This window comes from Alligator mississippiensis, chromosome 4 (genome assembly GCF_030867095.1).
Source record: "Alligator mississippiensis isolate rAllMis1 chromosome 4, rAllMis1, whole genome shotgun sequence".
Classification (NCBI taxonomy): Eukaryota; Metazoa; Chordata; order Crocodylia; family Alligatoridae; genus Alligator; species Alligator mississippiensis.
Genome location: NC_081827.1, coordinates 15,937,210 through 15,952,669, shown reverse-complemented (window position 1 = coordinate 15,952,669; position 15,460 = coordinate 15,937,210). Strand labels below are relative to the sequence as shown.

Below are 15,460 nucleotides of genomic sequence, written 5' to 3'. Positions count from 1 at the left end.
GGGCACCTGACCCTCTTATTTCTGGACCCACCAGGGACACCGTGTAGGCATATTCTAGGGGACTAAACTAGATAATGCAGTTTTCTCACCTGTCTTGCCATGGATGATCCTGCAAGGATCCATAGATTCATATACTTGCTCTCAAGGGTAGGAAGAGGAGTAGAACAAGTGGAAATGAGTTCACAATCAGATCTCTACACCAGTGGTTCTCAAACTTTTTTTTTTTCGCGGGCCACTTGAAAATTGCTGGGGGTCTTGGCAGACCACTTAAACTTTTTTTTGTTCTACAAATCAAAATGCACAACTCATATTTTAATATCAGTAGTCTTACCTTACAAGTACAGATATTCTCAATTGTTCCACAGCCTTTCTGTGGACCACCTGGATGGAGCTCACAGACCAGTGGTGGTCCACGGACCACAGTTTGAGAATCTCTGATCTATGACAGTCAAAATATTATCAAGGCAGAAGTAAATCACATCAACCTCAGAAACCTGCCTCTAGCTCAGTCAAAATAAAGTTAAAAGCTAAATTCCTTGAGCCCTGTGCTTCCAAATCAGGTCCCACCATAGCATGAGGCCCCTTGGCAACACTATGTAAAGTGTTGTTATATTACCGAGGATCTTTCTTTCCAATGCTTTCATAAGGTATAATAAGCAGATCTCTGAAACTGGGTGGGAGAACTAACAGAAGTACAGCTTTCATATTACTTAGTTGCGTGAACAAGTATCTTGTTTCCCTCTCACGTTATTTGTTGGTAGTTTTTGCAGTGCCATCTAGTGAGACTAATGGGGTTTTACAGAACTTTGCAGGAACTTCAGTACTGCATAGATCTAAGTCTCTCCCTTTACGCTCCCAGATTAGCTTCATGCAGTGCACTTACCAAAGACCACTGGAGCCAGTAGAAAACAGAGGGAGGTAGTGTTAATATGCGCAGAACGCACTCTTACACTGTTTGCGAATCACAAGGAAGCCTGCGGTTTAGGAAACAGCTGGGCTGAGAAAATGCCAAGCTGTCACTGAAGCATGTTATTAATGAGCAACCTCTGACTACTGAGTTGTGTCTCTAGTCCACACCATGCTTTGGGAAATTACATTCTGCAAACACAGAGCAGATGTTGAGTTATATAATACAAAGAACCATCTCAGATTGAGGCATGTCTGCTATTATTTCCAAAAGGCAATGCTACAAAAGTTATTTTCTCAAAGGTTACAGTTCTATTCCATCCAGGCTCAAACACCTGCCCAAATACCTAAATCCCTGTTGCAACAAGATTATCGCCTCTGCATAAGCAAAATGTAACAGCTCACTCTAAACTGGTCAGAATGAAACTCATCTCTTTCCTTTAGGCCATTAGTTCCCAGAAACGTCCCCAGGTGCCTAACAAATTTAAATAATTTTTCTTCCACAGTCTTCTCACCCACAAGTTTCTCCACCTCACTGACCCTGTGTGTGGAACTAAACATCTTTCAAGACCTGCTCTTAACCTAAGCTCACTTGAATTTCCTCATCATGTAAATTTTACAACCAACATTTTGCTCCTGAATCCCCTTGCACCGTTTGTCCTCAGCAACATCAGCATCATAACTACCTGCTCCTCCACAATATTCAATAGATGGTAATTTCAGTGTCTTTTGCGTTCTGTCATCTTTGCGCTTGGAAAACAAGTCATTCAACTGTTCTGAGAGTTGCCCCTTCCCCAGGATTTCTGGAGACATACAGTGTTTTTATGTTAGCCATTTACATCCCAGGGCAGGAAGAAGGAAACACCAGGAAGTGACTCACCAGATATGAACTGTGCAGTATTATTTTACTTTATTACTCCATGGCAGCTAATAAAATAGACATAACATGGACTCTCCTACTGCAGTGCTGGTTCTACCTGAAAGAGCTTGTCCTTGGCCCCTCCCAGCCTGAGGCAAGGCTGATGGAGCAGCCGGTTCTGAAGAGGGTCTGCATCCTCCTTACATATAGGCTCTGTAAATCTCTCACTCAGTTCTGCTAGTTTAGCATCATTGACCGTAAGACACAGACATGCATCGCTTGGCCACAAGGCTAGAGAAAGCACTGTGTACAGCAAACTAAATAGTCCTCGTCTTGGGATGTCTGTTGCTGGGATCCTGTTAATCTGGCAGTGTAGTAATCAGAGCTTGTCTACCTCTCTAAATTGCTTTAAATTGTGCACTATTTTGTTAGTTTATTTATTTCATAGATTTTACTTTAATTCACTACCCTCGCCACTGATGTAACTGAGTACATAAAGCATTTGGCACAGATGTATTCCAGGACATTGCTCCAGAGAGTCATTTTCACTACTGCCACGGCGACACATTCAAAGAGATTAGTTACAGTGAGAAGCTAATACTTTTATAAACACCTATTTTATAGAGTGTGGTTTAAATAAAAATTAACTCTCCAATTTAGTTTTAAAGCTGAAATTAAAAAAAAGAAATACCTACTCAGTGAGTGACTCAGATGGCCTGGCATTTCCTCTCTAGGAAGAATTGCTGCTCCATTCAAAATTTTTTCCTTTTATTTTATAGAATAAATGTGTATTTTATGATCATTATGCATTCTTGCCCTTTAATTCCTTTCTGTTAATATGAGATCCTCTTCTTTGAAATAGCATGAGTTGTGCACTGCTACATCAGCTAAGATATGGAGATAAATACCAGGTGAAAAATGCTCCAGTGATTATATATATATATATATATATATATATATATATAAATACACACACACACACGTATGTATGTATGTATATGTGTGTCTGTGTGCATATATATATATATATATATATATATTTGTGTGTGTGTGTGTGTGTGTATATACTGGCAGACATCATAGCTCAGCCCCTGGCACAGATCTTTGAGAGCTCTTGGCACTCTGGTGAAGTGCCCGACAATTGGAATAAGGCCAATGTGATGCCTATCTTCAAGAAAGGGAGGGAAGTGGATCCGGCAAACTACAGGCCCATCAGCCTGACCTCTATCCTGGGGAAGGTCTTATCAAAGAGGCCATCCTATACAGGCTAACTGATGGCAATATCCTGAGGGATACCCAGCACAGGTTTGTTGCAGGTAGGTCTTGCTTGACCAATCTCATGTCTTTTTATGACCAGGTGACTTATCACCTGGACAAGGGAGAAGAGATTGAGATCATATATCTTGACTTTAAAAAAGCCTTCGATCTGGTATCCCATGATCACCCCTTGGCAAAACTGGTTAACTGCGGCCTCGACCTCACCATGATTTGCTGGCTGGGGAATTGGCTTTGTGGTAGGATCCAGAGGGTGGTGGTCGATGGAAGTCAATCATCATGGTGCCCCATGACCAGTGGGGTCCCTCAAGGTTCTGTCTTAGGGCCTTTACTTCTTAATATCTTCATCAATGATGTTGACATTGGTGTCAGAAGCAGACTGGCCAAGTTTGCTGATGACACTAAACTTTGGGGTAAAGCATCCACACCTGAGGACAGGAGGGTGATCCAGGCAGATCTTGACAGGCTCATGAAATGGGAGGACAAGAACCTGAAGGTATTTAACACTGAAAAATGCAAGGTTCTCCACCTTGGGAGGAAAAACCTGCAGCATGCTTATAGGCTTAGCAGTGCTACGTTGGCTAGCACCATGAAGGAAAGGGACTTGGGGGTCATGATTGACCACAAGATGAACATGAGCCTTCAATGCGATGCTGTGGCTGGTAAAGTAAGCAAAACGCTGGCTTGCATCCATAGATGCTTCTCAAGCAAATCCAGGGATATCATTCTCCCGTTGTACTCAACCTTGGTGAGGCTGCAGCTGGAGTACTGCATCCAGTTTTGGGCTCCACAATTCAAAAAGGATGTGGAGAAGCTTGAGAGAGTCCAGAGAAGAGCCACGCACATGATCAGAGGGCAGGAGAGCAGGCCTTATGACGAGAGGCTGAGAGCCATGGGACTCTTCAGCCTGGAAAAGCACAGGCTCAGAGGTGATCTGGTGGCTACCGATAAGTTTATTAGAGATGTTCACCAGGATCTGGGGGAACATCTGTTCACCAGAGTGCCCCAAGGGATGACAAGATGGAATGGTCACAAACTCCTCTGTGACCATTTCAGGCTGGACATAAGGAAGAACTTCTTTACTGTCTGAGCCCCAAAGGTCTGGAATAGATTGTCGCCAGTGGTGGTTCAAGCACCCACTTTGAACACCTTCAAGAGACATTTGGATGTTTATCTTGCTGGGATCCTATGATCCCTGCTGACTTCCTGCCTCTGGGCAGGGGGCTGGACTCAATGATCCTCCGAGGTCCCTTCCAGCCCGAATGTCTATGAAATCTATGAAATCTATATATGGTGGTCTATTATAAATATACCTGCTGATGCTATATATATAGAATCAGCAGGTATATTTATAATAGACCACCCAATGGGTCCATTTGTAGTCTCAGATTTTCCATATTCACATTGAATTCATCATTTTATTCAGTGACTTCACTCCCTTATCCAAAGGACTGTAATTTATTTTTCTCCATCGACCTCCACTAAAATAGCGTAGATCTGACTGTCTGTAACTAAGTGCAAGGAAAGAAAATGAATGGTGTTCACAAACTACCTGGCAAGCACTTTTCTATGCACTTACCTCTAAGCAGGGGAATGGCTCCATGAAAGTCAACTAGATGCAGGTTTCAAGTTAAGCACCAGCATAGATACCTATAGAAGAGGGGCCTCCACCTCTGCTAGCCTGTTTAACAATGCATCAGGCTGTCTAAATCTGTGGCTGAGTGGAAGTATTTAGATACACATTTAAAACATATTCTTTAATGTTGTTAATCCCATTTCTAGCCACATTGCAGGCCTTGGGCTTGATTCTGCAAGGTGCTGATAATTTTAACCTTTAGTCAGCTAAGCATGTACCTAGCGTCAAGCATGTTATTGGCTGTATAAAATCACCTGCTTTGAGTCAAATAGGTGACATTATTCTCAGCCCCTGAGACCAGTTGCTCACCTGAGGCTCTCAGTAGGAGTTGCAGATACCCGGCATTTTTCAGGATTTCACCCAACTTTCATGGAAACTGGGTGAATAAACAGGCTGCTAGAACTGAACGGGTGCTAAAAGCTTCCACATGAATACTGAAGTAAGACAGTGGTAAGGACGACAACACATTATTGAAGAGTTGTTAAGTGCAGCATTATGATTTTATTTTAAAGCTGCTCCCGGCTGGGAAAGTGTGTTGGTGGAGGGGGAAGGAACTGGTTTAATTTTCCTTCCTGTTGACTTACATTTGACTGTAACTGCTTGAGTCATGGAGACTGTCTTGTTCCTGGGAGCACTGGCAATTCTCGGGATTGTTTTACCACCTTTATTCTGCAAGGGATATCATTGGACTAGATTTTGACAGGAGTTACATGCCTACAGAGGTGAACAGCAGAGAATTAGAAATCTCATCATACCACTTCATGGGTTACCTGGGCCTTGGATGTAGCTGCGTTATGTACCTGCTTACAGACGGGGTAAAGAAGGTGGCTGGGCAGAGATTGCTGAAGGGCAGGGGATGGAAAGTGTCCTGGCTCTGAGCCCCACACTGCCAGCCAGCACTGCTGAGTAATTTGCAGCTGGGATAGATCCGTAGTGAATAACTAGTGCCCTGCCACTCCTCAGGACAAAGAGAGAATGTGTCCCACCGACTCACACCCCCTTTCCTCTTAAGCAGGGGCAGTTTATTCACTATCCTGTTGTTCAGGCCTCCACCCAAAGTCATCATTTCTTCAAATGAAATCAGAGGGAGTAGCTGCAGAGCAAGGAGCTGTCCCACATGATTCAAGGTGCCAGAATTGTGCTCTGGGTTGTCTAAAAAATAACATCCACTACCTGCAAGAACTCTAAAAGGAAACAGATTGCAAGCCAGAGGGAGCAACTGCATCTTTATATGGCACTGTTCATGTTCATAAGAGGCTGATATAATTAAAGCTATGATGCAGTTGCAACATGATGCTGGGGAGGGGGACGTGATTTGTTCCAGCAGTGACAACGGAACCACTTCCATAACCAGAGACACTAGGATCAAAAATGCTTTTATTGCCTAGCAGTAGTAAAAACACTTCTGGTTCCTGCCAGTGATGCTGTTCACCTTGTGTGCTACAGCGAGCTGTACAATAAATCACATGGTAAATACAATTTCCTCTTACATTTTTAATAATTCTTCAGTCCCTCTGCTTGAGGAAAAAATGAAACTCTCCAGAGTCTTAGCAGTCTAAAGTGCTACACTATTGATTCCCTGTAGAAGGTCACAGTTCCAGCCTGTGTGTTTTTATCTATTCCCCCAGTGAGGTGTGGGACAAAAACAGTACATGCTGGGCAACTTAACACAGGAGAAATGTAAGAAAATCAATACAGTCAACCAAAGTATGATGGATACCTAACATTTTAGGGTAGACGAAGAACATAAAAAGACATTGCACGAAATGGTTGAGGAATGTATAATTATTGTACATCATCCCCTCAATTAGACCCTTAAAAATAAATCCTATATTCAGCTTTATTTGAGACTGTCAAGCTCCCAACTGCTTCTTACAGATCTGACCAGCTAAAATCCTTTCTGTCCTGCAGGGTGAATTCCACTGAATAACAATGAGCGCCTGTCAAAACCAATACCCTTCCCTTCAGGACAATGGGAAATTTGAAGGGTCAGGATTACGCACATAGTGGTGATACCACAGGAATTTGAATGTTGTGGATGAAATTACCTGCCTGTCTTTTCATTAAAACTTTTCCAGTATATTCAGTGTTTTAAAGCAAAGTGCAGTAGTCTAGCTACTTTTCCAGGAGTAGGCGAGCTCATATTTCATATCCCACTTGATGGCCTTCTTGCATGCACAAGCCATAAGGGCACCTTCCTCCTGTCTTTATCCAAAGGATGCGAAATGAGGCTCTTTCACAAAAGGAGGGGCTCAGCATAGGGGACAGAGGTGGTAAATACCATGTTTTGCCTCTAAGGTCACTGGAAACACACACACAAGTGAAACGTGATTTTGAGCAGGACTCACCTCTTTAACAAATTTGCATAAGAATATAGGACATCCAAACAGCATTTCTTCATACTGAATTTATTTGTTAAATCATTTATGTTCAAGGTAAACAATAAAGAAAATTCAAAAATGGTAATTGTTCATGAATACTTCCAAATAACACAGTAGCAAGATATAGCCGAGAAATAGCGTATTCTATGCAAAGACATTAAATGCGAGTTCTGTTAATTGAGGTCATTTTTGTCATCAACACAAGTCAAGCACACTTCAAAACTATTCGGTGACATCTACAGCCTAGGTAACAAACCATAGGTCCATTGGTTTTAATAAACCTATTTATACAAGGGGAGGATGTGACCCACTTTGTATAGGGTTATAATGGGCATGAAACCAAGGAATCTTTTTTTTATCAAATTTGAGATGCTGTTGTAAATTTAGGTAAAAGACTCGTTCGGTGATAATACCACATTTTTTGATCCTTAAATGCAGAGGGAGAGATGAGTCACAGTATTGACATATTTCAAATGCACGTTGGAAAGAACTACCAAATGCAAACTGCTTCTAGGCCAGTATGTCTTAGTTCATGGGCTAAAAAGGATCTTTAGAGACCTCCTTGAGAAAGACATATTTTTATATCAAAGCCACTGGGAAATAGGGGTGAAGAAAAAAGATGTCTCTCATAAAGTACTGTGCAATTCAGACAGCATGGTTCCTGGTGTAGTTTTAGCCTGGTGACCCATGTGCATTGCTTCAATACTTCAGACCAGCTTGTAACACAGAATCATCATCATCGTCACGTCCACTGCAAGAAAAAGCTGGAAATATACTGTCGTAGGCCATTACCATTGAAAGTTCATGCCTCTTTTCACTAGAAACATTGCTTTCCCTAGACATATAATAAAATCTCAGAGCTGACCTTGATGTCCATATCATTGGGACATTCTTTATTAGCTGTTCCTTAAGCAGGAGCCGCTACCCAAAGGAAAATTTCTCAGTTGATGTTTTGGATCAAAATACCTTGCTCATTGTAAATTGTCTAAAAGGCTGCCAGTCTTCTCTGATATATATGTCAACTAACGGAACAGAAAATGACTGGGGGTGTCATGCTAAATCTCCTCTATTTCTGTTTTCCACAGCTCCATTCAATCCTTCCACTGCTGCAGACAGCATGGTCAAGTTTGATGCTTATGGAGATGGGATGGGCAGATACAACGTGTTCAATTTCCAGTATACAGGGGGCAGATACTCCTATGTGAAGGTTGGTCACTGGGCAGAAACCTTGTCACTCGATGTAGACTCAATTCAGTGGTCCAGAAGTTCTGTCCCCATTTCCCAGTGTAGTGACCCCTGTGCTCCTAATGAAATGAAGAACATGCAGCCAGGAGACGTCTGCTGTTGGATCTGCATTCCCTGTGAGACCTTTGAATACTTGTCTGATGAATTTACCTGTGCAGACTGTGGACCTGGGAAATGGCCCACTGCTGACCTGACTGCCTGTTATGACCTACCAGAAGACTATATCAAGTGGGAAGATGCCTGGGCAATAGGTCCTGTTACCATTGCATGTTTGGGCTTTATTTGTACCTTCATGGTTGTAGCTGTCTTTATCAAGCATAACAACACTCCTCTGGTCAAAGCTTCTGGTCGTGAACTATGCTATATATTACTTTTTGGGGTGTTCCTCTCCTACAGCATGACCTTCTTCTTCATAGCTAAGCCTTCACCAGCCATTTGCACCCTGCGTCGCTTGGGGCTGGGAAGTTCCTTTGCTGTTTGCTATTCTGCCCTCTTGACAAAAACGAACTGCATAGCCAGAATATTTAACGGTGTAAAGAATGGTGCTCAGAGGCCTAAATTCATCAGCCCCAGTTCTCAGGTCTTCATCTGCCTGAGCCTCATCTTGGTACAGATTGTGGTGGTGTCGGTGTGGCTCATACTGGAGTCCCCTGGCACCAGACGGTACACTCTTCCCGAGAAAAGGGAGACTGTCATATTGAAATGCAATGTCAAAGATTCCAGTATGTTAATCTCCTTAACGTACGATGTAATTCTTGTAGTCTTGTGCACTGTGTATGCCTTCAAAACAAGGAAGTGCCCAGAGAACTTCAACGAAGCCAAGTTTATCGGTTTTACAATGTACACAACATGCATCATTTGGCTGGCCTTCCTCCCCATATTTTATGTGACGTCAAGTGACTACAGAGTAAGTCTTTGGACATTTGTTTCCCCTAAATTGTGTGCATCACTTAAGCGAGGGCCTGTCATTTGCTAAAAGCGTCTTACACTTTGTGATCTCCAGTGCCCTTTACAAACAGCTGCTTTTCACTGTTAATGCACAGCTAAGCAACAAGATGCACCAGCTATTGCTTTACATCGAAATGTTGTACTTCTAAGCAAAGTATGGACTTGTTCTGAATTATGGATGTACAATGTGTACAGTACTAATCAGGTGATGGAAATATTCATGCACCAGCACATGCCAGTCAGAATTATAAGAGAGCAACCTAAAGCTTCAGAGAGGCAGGGTTTTAACTAGAAAATTGCAGTAGAAACTATAGCTGTCCAAAACCCAAAACTTGCATTTTTGCAAGAAATGCAGCCTTTTCAAGATTTGGTTTAAGTCTTGTTCTAAAGACTTCTTTTTCAACTTTTGTTGTTTTTTAATTAAATACAAATTCTAAATGGAAAATCACTTCAAATTTTAAAAATTACAATATTACGTTCCAAAAATGATAACATAGATTATTTTAATGTCAGTGAAATGCTTTTTTCCTTTATTTTAAATGTGGAAATCAGTATGTCCCTGCAGCAAATCTGATTTCAACAAAACAGCATTTTCTGATTAAAACTTTGTCAGATTTTTTTCCCAGATCTATTGGAATCTTTATGTTTCCTGAGAGGCAGGTTGGGGCTATTAGAGGTAGTCTTTGGAACAATATTCATGGTCTTCATTCAAATTGTTGTCCAATGATTTTTTACCAGACTAACAGGAAAAGAGGAGGAATTAGTAGGAATATAGGCTTGGCTCCAGGGCGAGGTACTCATTCTGGTCCTGAGAGTCGTGGGGAGAAGAGCTCCCCAGAGAACAGGATGAACAAAGGGATGTATAGAGGGATAAGGTACCCCAGGGGGCTGGTAGGGATTGGGAAGGATCTTCTCTGTGGTGAGTGTACCCAGGTGGGTTGGTTATTTTTGGTGAAGTGTTTATATTGACCATTTTACCTGCAAGGCATGGTCCTGACTGTATGGGAGATAAGAGGCCACAAAGGGATGCCCTGAAGAAGGTGCTGTTGATAGTTTGGCTTTACAGAGACAGGCAGCCATGAAAAGCCTTGGTTGGGTATCAGTGAAGCTGTAAGGGTGTTTATACAGGTGCTCCGGGAGAGGGGAGAAGGGGGAGCACTTTAATTAGAGACGCTCTGAGAGTCACTTGAATTAAAGTGCCCGGAGCGTCTTGTGTAGCAGCGTCCCCGTGTTTCAAAATGGCAGGAGGGGCACTTTATCTAAAGCTCGAAGGAGTTTTAGATAAAGTTCCTCGCGCGCTGTTTTGTAGTGCAGGGACGCTGATATATGAGACGCTGGAGGCTGCTGAAGCGTGGTCATTAGCATGCTCCAGAAGACTCAATTGATCGATTAATCAAGTCTGCTCCGACATGCTGTAATTACTATTGCTGCTCATCTATAGGCACCCTAAGTGTTTTTAGTTACTAGACTCAGGGCCTGGCCCAGTGGATGAAGACAAGGCTAAGGATACCTGGTAGAGAGATTGGGAGAGTGCCATGGCTGAGGCCAGTCAAGAAGAACAATGCCTTGCTCAGGGTAGAGACTGGGCCCAGACAAGGCAGCCCAATGATAAACAGGGCAAAAGGATGCTCCCCAGGAGCATCCTGGTACTCTGAGGGCAGCCTCCCCAGTCTACATTTACTTTCCAATAATGTGTGGCCGGTGAGGACCAGGCAGTAGCCTGATAGTCCAGAGTGGGTGGAGGCACCACAGCGGTCCTCAGAGGTGGGTCCTGTCACACAAGGGAGTACATAGTGGCTTTTATTAACACAAGCTTGATGTTCCCACAATATTAGGCACATATCTAATTCCTCCCCACCCCCATCAACCTAGGAAAGATATTGAAGAACTTTCAATAAGGGCAGATGACAAAAATGGCATGGCAAGATCCACAGAGTGACACTAAAAGAGCTAAATGTATTTAGTCTAGACAAGAGAAACCCCAGAAAGACAGGACCACAACCTATAAATAAATTCAAGGTAACAAAAGGGAAAGTAATTACTGAATCTCAGGAGACATTTGGACAAGGAGTGATGGCCTGAAACTAAGGAGGAAAAAGTTTAAGCAAGGCACTGGGGAACAGTGACTAACACTAAAAGCAGCAAGCAGTGAGATAGCTCCAAGGGTCATCCCTGCAGATTTTCTCATTAGTGGGGATGCTAAGTGATATATGCCTGAAAACAGCAGGATTAGCTAAGAGGTGCTTCTTCCCCCCCACCCCAACTTCATTACTTATGACTGGGATTTTTTTACAAAGGAGCCTAAGGGGTTTAGGCACATGTTGAATGCAGAGACGTAGCTGGGCAGTTTTGCACCCTGAGCAGTGGTGGCACACAGTGCAGCAGTAGGAGGCAGGCCAGCAGCGGTGCCAATAGGCAGGCAACAATGACAGCTGTTATTTTTGTGCCCCCCACCCGATGTCAGTGCTTAGGGTTATTGCCCTACCTGTGTCCCCCTCAGTTATGCTACTGATTGAATCTAAGTGGGTTAGAGGGCTGGATTTTCAAAAGCACTTAGCGTTATAAGAGCACAACTCCCATTGACTCACATGTAAGAAATGATTTGTTTTCTAACTCCTGTTGGTGCTTTTTGAACCCCCTCTCCCTGTCCATGCCAGTCAATTTAAAATATTTTTTTTAATATATCCCAGACTAAGCTTACAGGTTCAAGTCCAATGTCTATTGCAAGCTTAGGTGACTCAATGACCCGGCTTGGTGTCTGTACCCAATGCACGTGAGGGAGTGATGACACCTCCATCTATCTTCCATTCCCCCAATTGATAACCAGGGACCTGGGCACATCACTGGACACATCCTTTAGCACATCCTTCAACATGAGTCCTGAGCATGTCCCTGTATCCCCGTCAGCTTCCCTGAAGCAGACTAAAATTTTCAATATAAATGTATCTTCTAATCTATTGATTCATTAATAGATTAGAAAATTACTGATTTATTATCTTTGAATGAACTGAAGAAACATACTCTCCTCATTCCACCCTGCTGTAAAATAATAGTGGTGAAGTTATTCTTAGGACAGGAGCTGCTCACTGAGAAACAGGTATCAAAAACTACTGATGAAATATGATGAAGGTAATGAAAAAATGGTAACTGGTTTGAGCTTTTAGCACTATATTTGAATGTTGTTTAGGATTCTTGAAAACTGGGGGGGAATGGAGTCCTACTGGGGAGACATTTACAGAGGGTGGCAATAAGCACATTTTAAAATTTGAAAAAAGTAAGTAAAACAAATTGTAGCAATCCCCTCATGGATAAATAATAGGAGTCTCAATGGTGGAAACAAACCTTCTACTAACTAAGGCTGCATCTACTCTTAAATTTTTTTCCAGCAACCTCTGTCTGGTGAAGAATCATTGGTACTGGCAGAAGAGTTGTACACTAGTTTAAATCAGTTTCTCAAGTGGAATAAGTTATACCAATAAAACAGTTTTCCCCACAGTTACTGCACCAACAGTAGGTTTTTAGCTGGCATAGTTATGCTTGCTGAGTATGTGACTTCCATACTTATGCCATCACAGCTTATGGGAAAGCTAAGAAGGTGGGGGGGAAACAAAACAAAACAATGAACTGTTTCATAGCATTGATTTTTCATGCAGTGGTGCTTTACATTGATTTCAGTGAGCAGTTGTTTCAAAAATCAATGGCACAGTATGGCCAGGTGTTATTTAATAATTACTTACAAATTTGCACCATGTGCAGCAGTTGAAGTCTATAGTGTGTTCAAACAAAAATACATGTTAGTTTTATAGCCTCTATTGGTAGAGAGACAGGCACGTAAAGTCCTGATTCTTCCAGCTTCTACCAAATGCTGATGTTAATCTCTTCCTACTATGAAAAGACATAGACAAGAAATTTGGTTTAATTTCCATTACATACAGAATGATCCAAAGACCCACTGATTTTTTTAATGGGATCCTTTCTTGACTTCAGTGAGCTCAGCATCATGCCCATAGAGCAAGAGGAAAGACATGAGAATAGACTTATAGGAAGAGTTTGTGTTCACTCTGTGGTCATTTAAGTTCTTCACTGGTCCCTTACAGTGGCACCTTAGCAAAGCTTGCGATGTGCTTCTTTTGAAGGGGGCTGTTATTAATTACACAACTGCAGTAATTATATGACCCATTGACATTGTGCCAGGTGCACTGTGAATGTATACAATGACAAAGTCCATTCTCCACACTAGTTTTTGTTTTACAAAAATTATTTCTGACAATGGAGCCTTGAGACATGTTCCCACACAAGAGAGTTAATCTCCAGGGACTGGTTGAATGAATTGAATGCAGAACTGCCCAGAGACGTGCAATAATTTAGATTAAGTAGCAGATTTTAAGACAGTTTAATGAAACATCTTAACTTGAAGAATCTATTCAGAAGTGAAGAGGCTAAATTGAAACTGGGACAGCAAACTGGCATCTGGTTATCTGTTGGTTATGATAGACAGGGAGAGAGTGGAAGGGAGAGAGAGAGAGGGAACATAAGGAATATGGGGACCTCCTGGGCAACTGATACTGCAAATGCAAAGTACTGGGCTGCTGCATAATAAACATTTATCTGAAGGGTAAACAAGAGCATCCATTCCAGCCCTTGTCCTACAGCACTGCCCCAGGGTATCCCATAGAAGAAAACTTACAGCGTGCCACAGAAAGACAGTAGGAGAGACAAGGCCCGCATCAATAACTTGTCAACTGTATTGGCAGGGAATTTGTTAGGTAAAATATGCTCAGATGGTACTAGGAAATGAACCATGTCCAGGCTACAAAGGGAGGCAAAATAAACTCCAGCAGCCCTTGCTTATCTGCCTTGGGGAGAAAAGCTCTTACTGGACCCAAATCTGGCAATCAGCTTAACCCCAAATACACGAGCATTAAGGGGCCTGGATAAGATCCCTGAGAAGTTTCTCTGTTCCATTAAGACCAGCTCACCTTAGCCAATCTCCTACCTCTAGCCATGGCCCATGTCTAGTCCATGAGCGAAAGGAGAAAAAAATCAAAACCAGAAGCCAAAGAATGTTTTCAAGGAGCTAGAGGGGAGGATTTTCTTCCTGCAACCAACAGAAGGCATAGAGCATGAGACTGCCCAGATATGCAAGCAACCCACATAGTAACCAAGAGTCCTTTCTGCCCCTTCAACGGTTGCTGATTAGTCTAAGTAGCATATTGCACGTTCTGCTCCAAGAACATCCCAATCCTATCATACTACAACTTAACAAGTTCCACCTTAAAGCAATTTATGTTCTTCACCCCTCTACTTGGTGTAGGACACCATTCCAGGAGGGAGAGAAAGTGCAAGTCCAGCAAAGCTGCACCAAGAAGTGTTGGCCCAATGGCAGTTACCCCCAGAAAATTCCAACCCCCCGTCTCCCAAACTGACCTGTATGAAAAAGCTTTATGGTTACTCAGTCTTACTGGAGTCAAAGGACTCTTTCACGGATACAAAGAGTTGCTAGTCAGGGTTCCTTTCCAGACCAGAGGCCTTAAGCTGAACTGGTTCTCTGTATGGCACATCCATCTCTCAGGGCCAACTCTGGACCCCCACTGTGCACAGCATATCCCTTGCCCCCTATGGCTCCTAGGCTCCACAGAAGACTGCTTCTTCTTGTGGGGAACATTCTTCTCCTTGCACCCAGACCTGAAGTGATACAGTCAAGTAGGCCTGCCTTTCTATGTGGACTAGAAGGGGACCCTCTGGACCTTAGTTATAGTCATTGTGAATCACAAATGTAGACGTCAAAGACAAGACGGGTCAACAGGCAAAGGATTTTTGTGGGTGATATCCTTTATTGGACCGAGTGCATGGTTGAGATAAAGTTATGCAGGCTTTCAAATTCAAGGCATTCTTCATCAAGTCTGCGCTGATGAAGAATGTGTTGCATTCAAAAGTTTATCAGCTCAGACCCGGTGAAGAATGCCTTACATTTAAAAGCTGTATAACTTTACCCAATCACACACCTGGTTCAATAAAGGATATTCCCCACAAAAATCCTGGCCTCTCACATAATTCCTGGACCATTACAACTATAACATTACTCCAACACTACCAATACCATTCAGTAGATCACTTAGGATAGCCCCTGCCAATGTAAATCTTAAATTAATTTCCTACTGTGGTATCATGTCTATCCTGGTATTTTGCATTTCAGGTTCTCCCTGCTGT

At 42.6% G+C, this 15,460-nt stretch overlaps 1 protein-coding gene across 1 annotated transcript in view; it reads left to right on the top strand.

The window, feature by feature from the left end:
• Window positions 1-15,460, top strand: part of GRM3 (glutamate metabotropic receptor 3) — a 147,445-nt gene that overhangs the window by 118,490 nt on the left and 13,495 nt on the right. Inside the window, exon 4 of the mRNA XM_019487532.2 lies at window positions 8,143-9,209. Coding sequence (XP_019343077.1) covers window positions 8,143-9,209 — 1,067 coding nt within the window. The remainder of the gene's footprint in view (window positions 1-8,142; window positions 9,210-15,460) is intronic.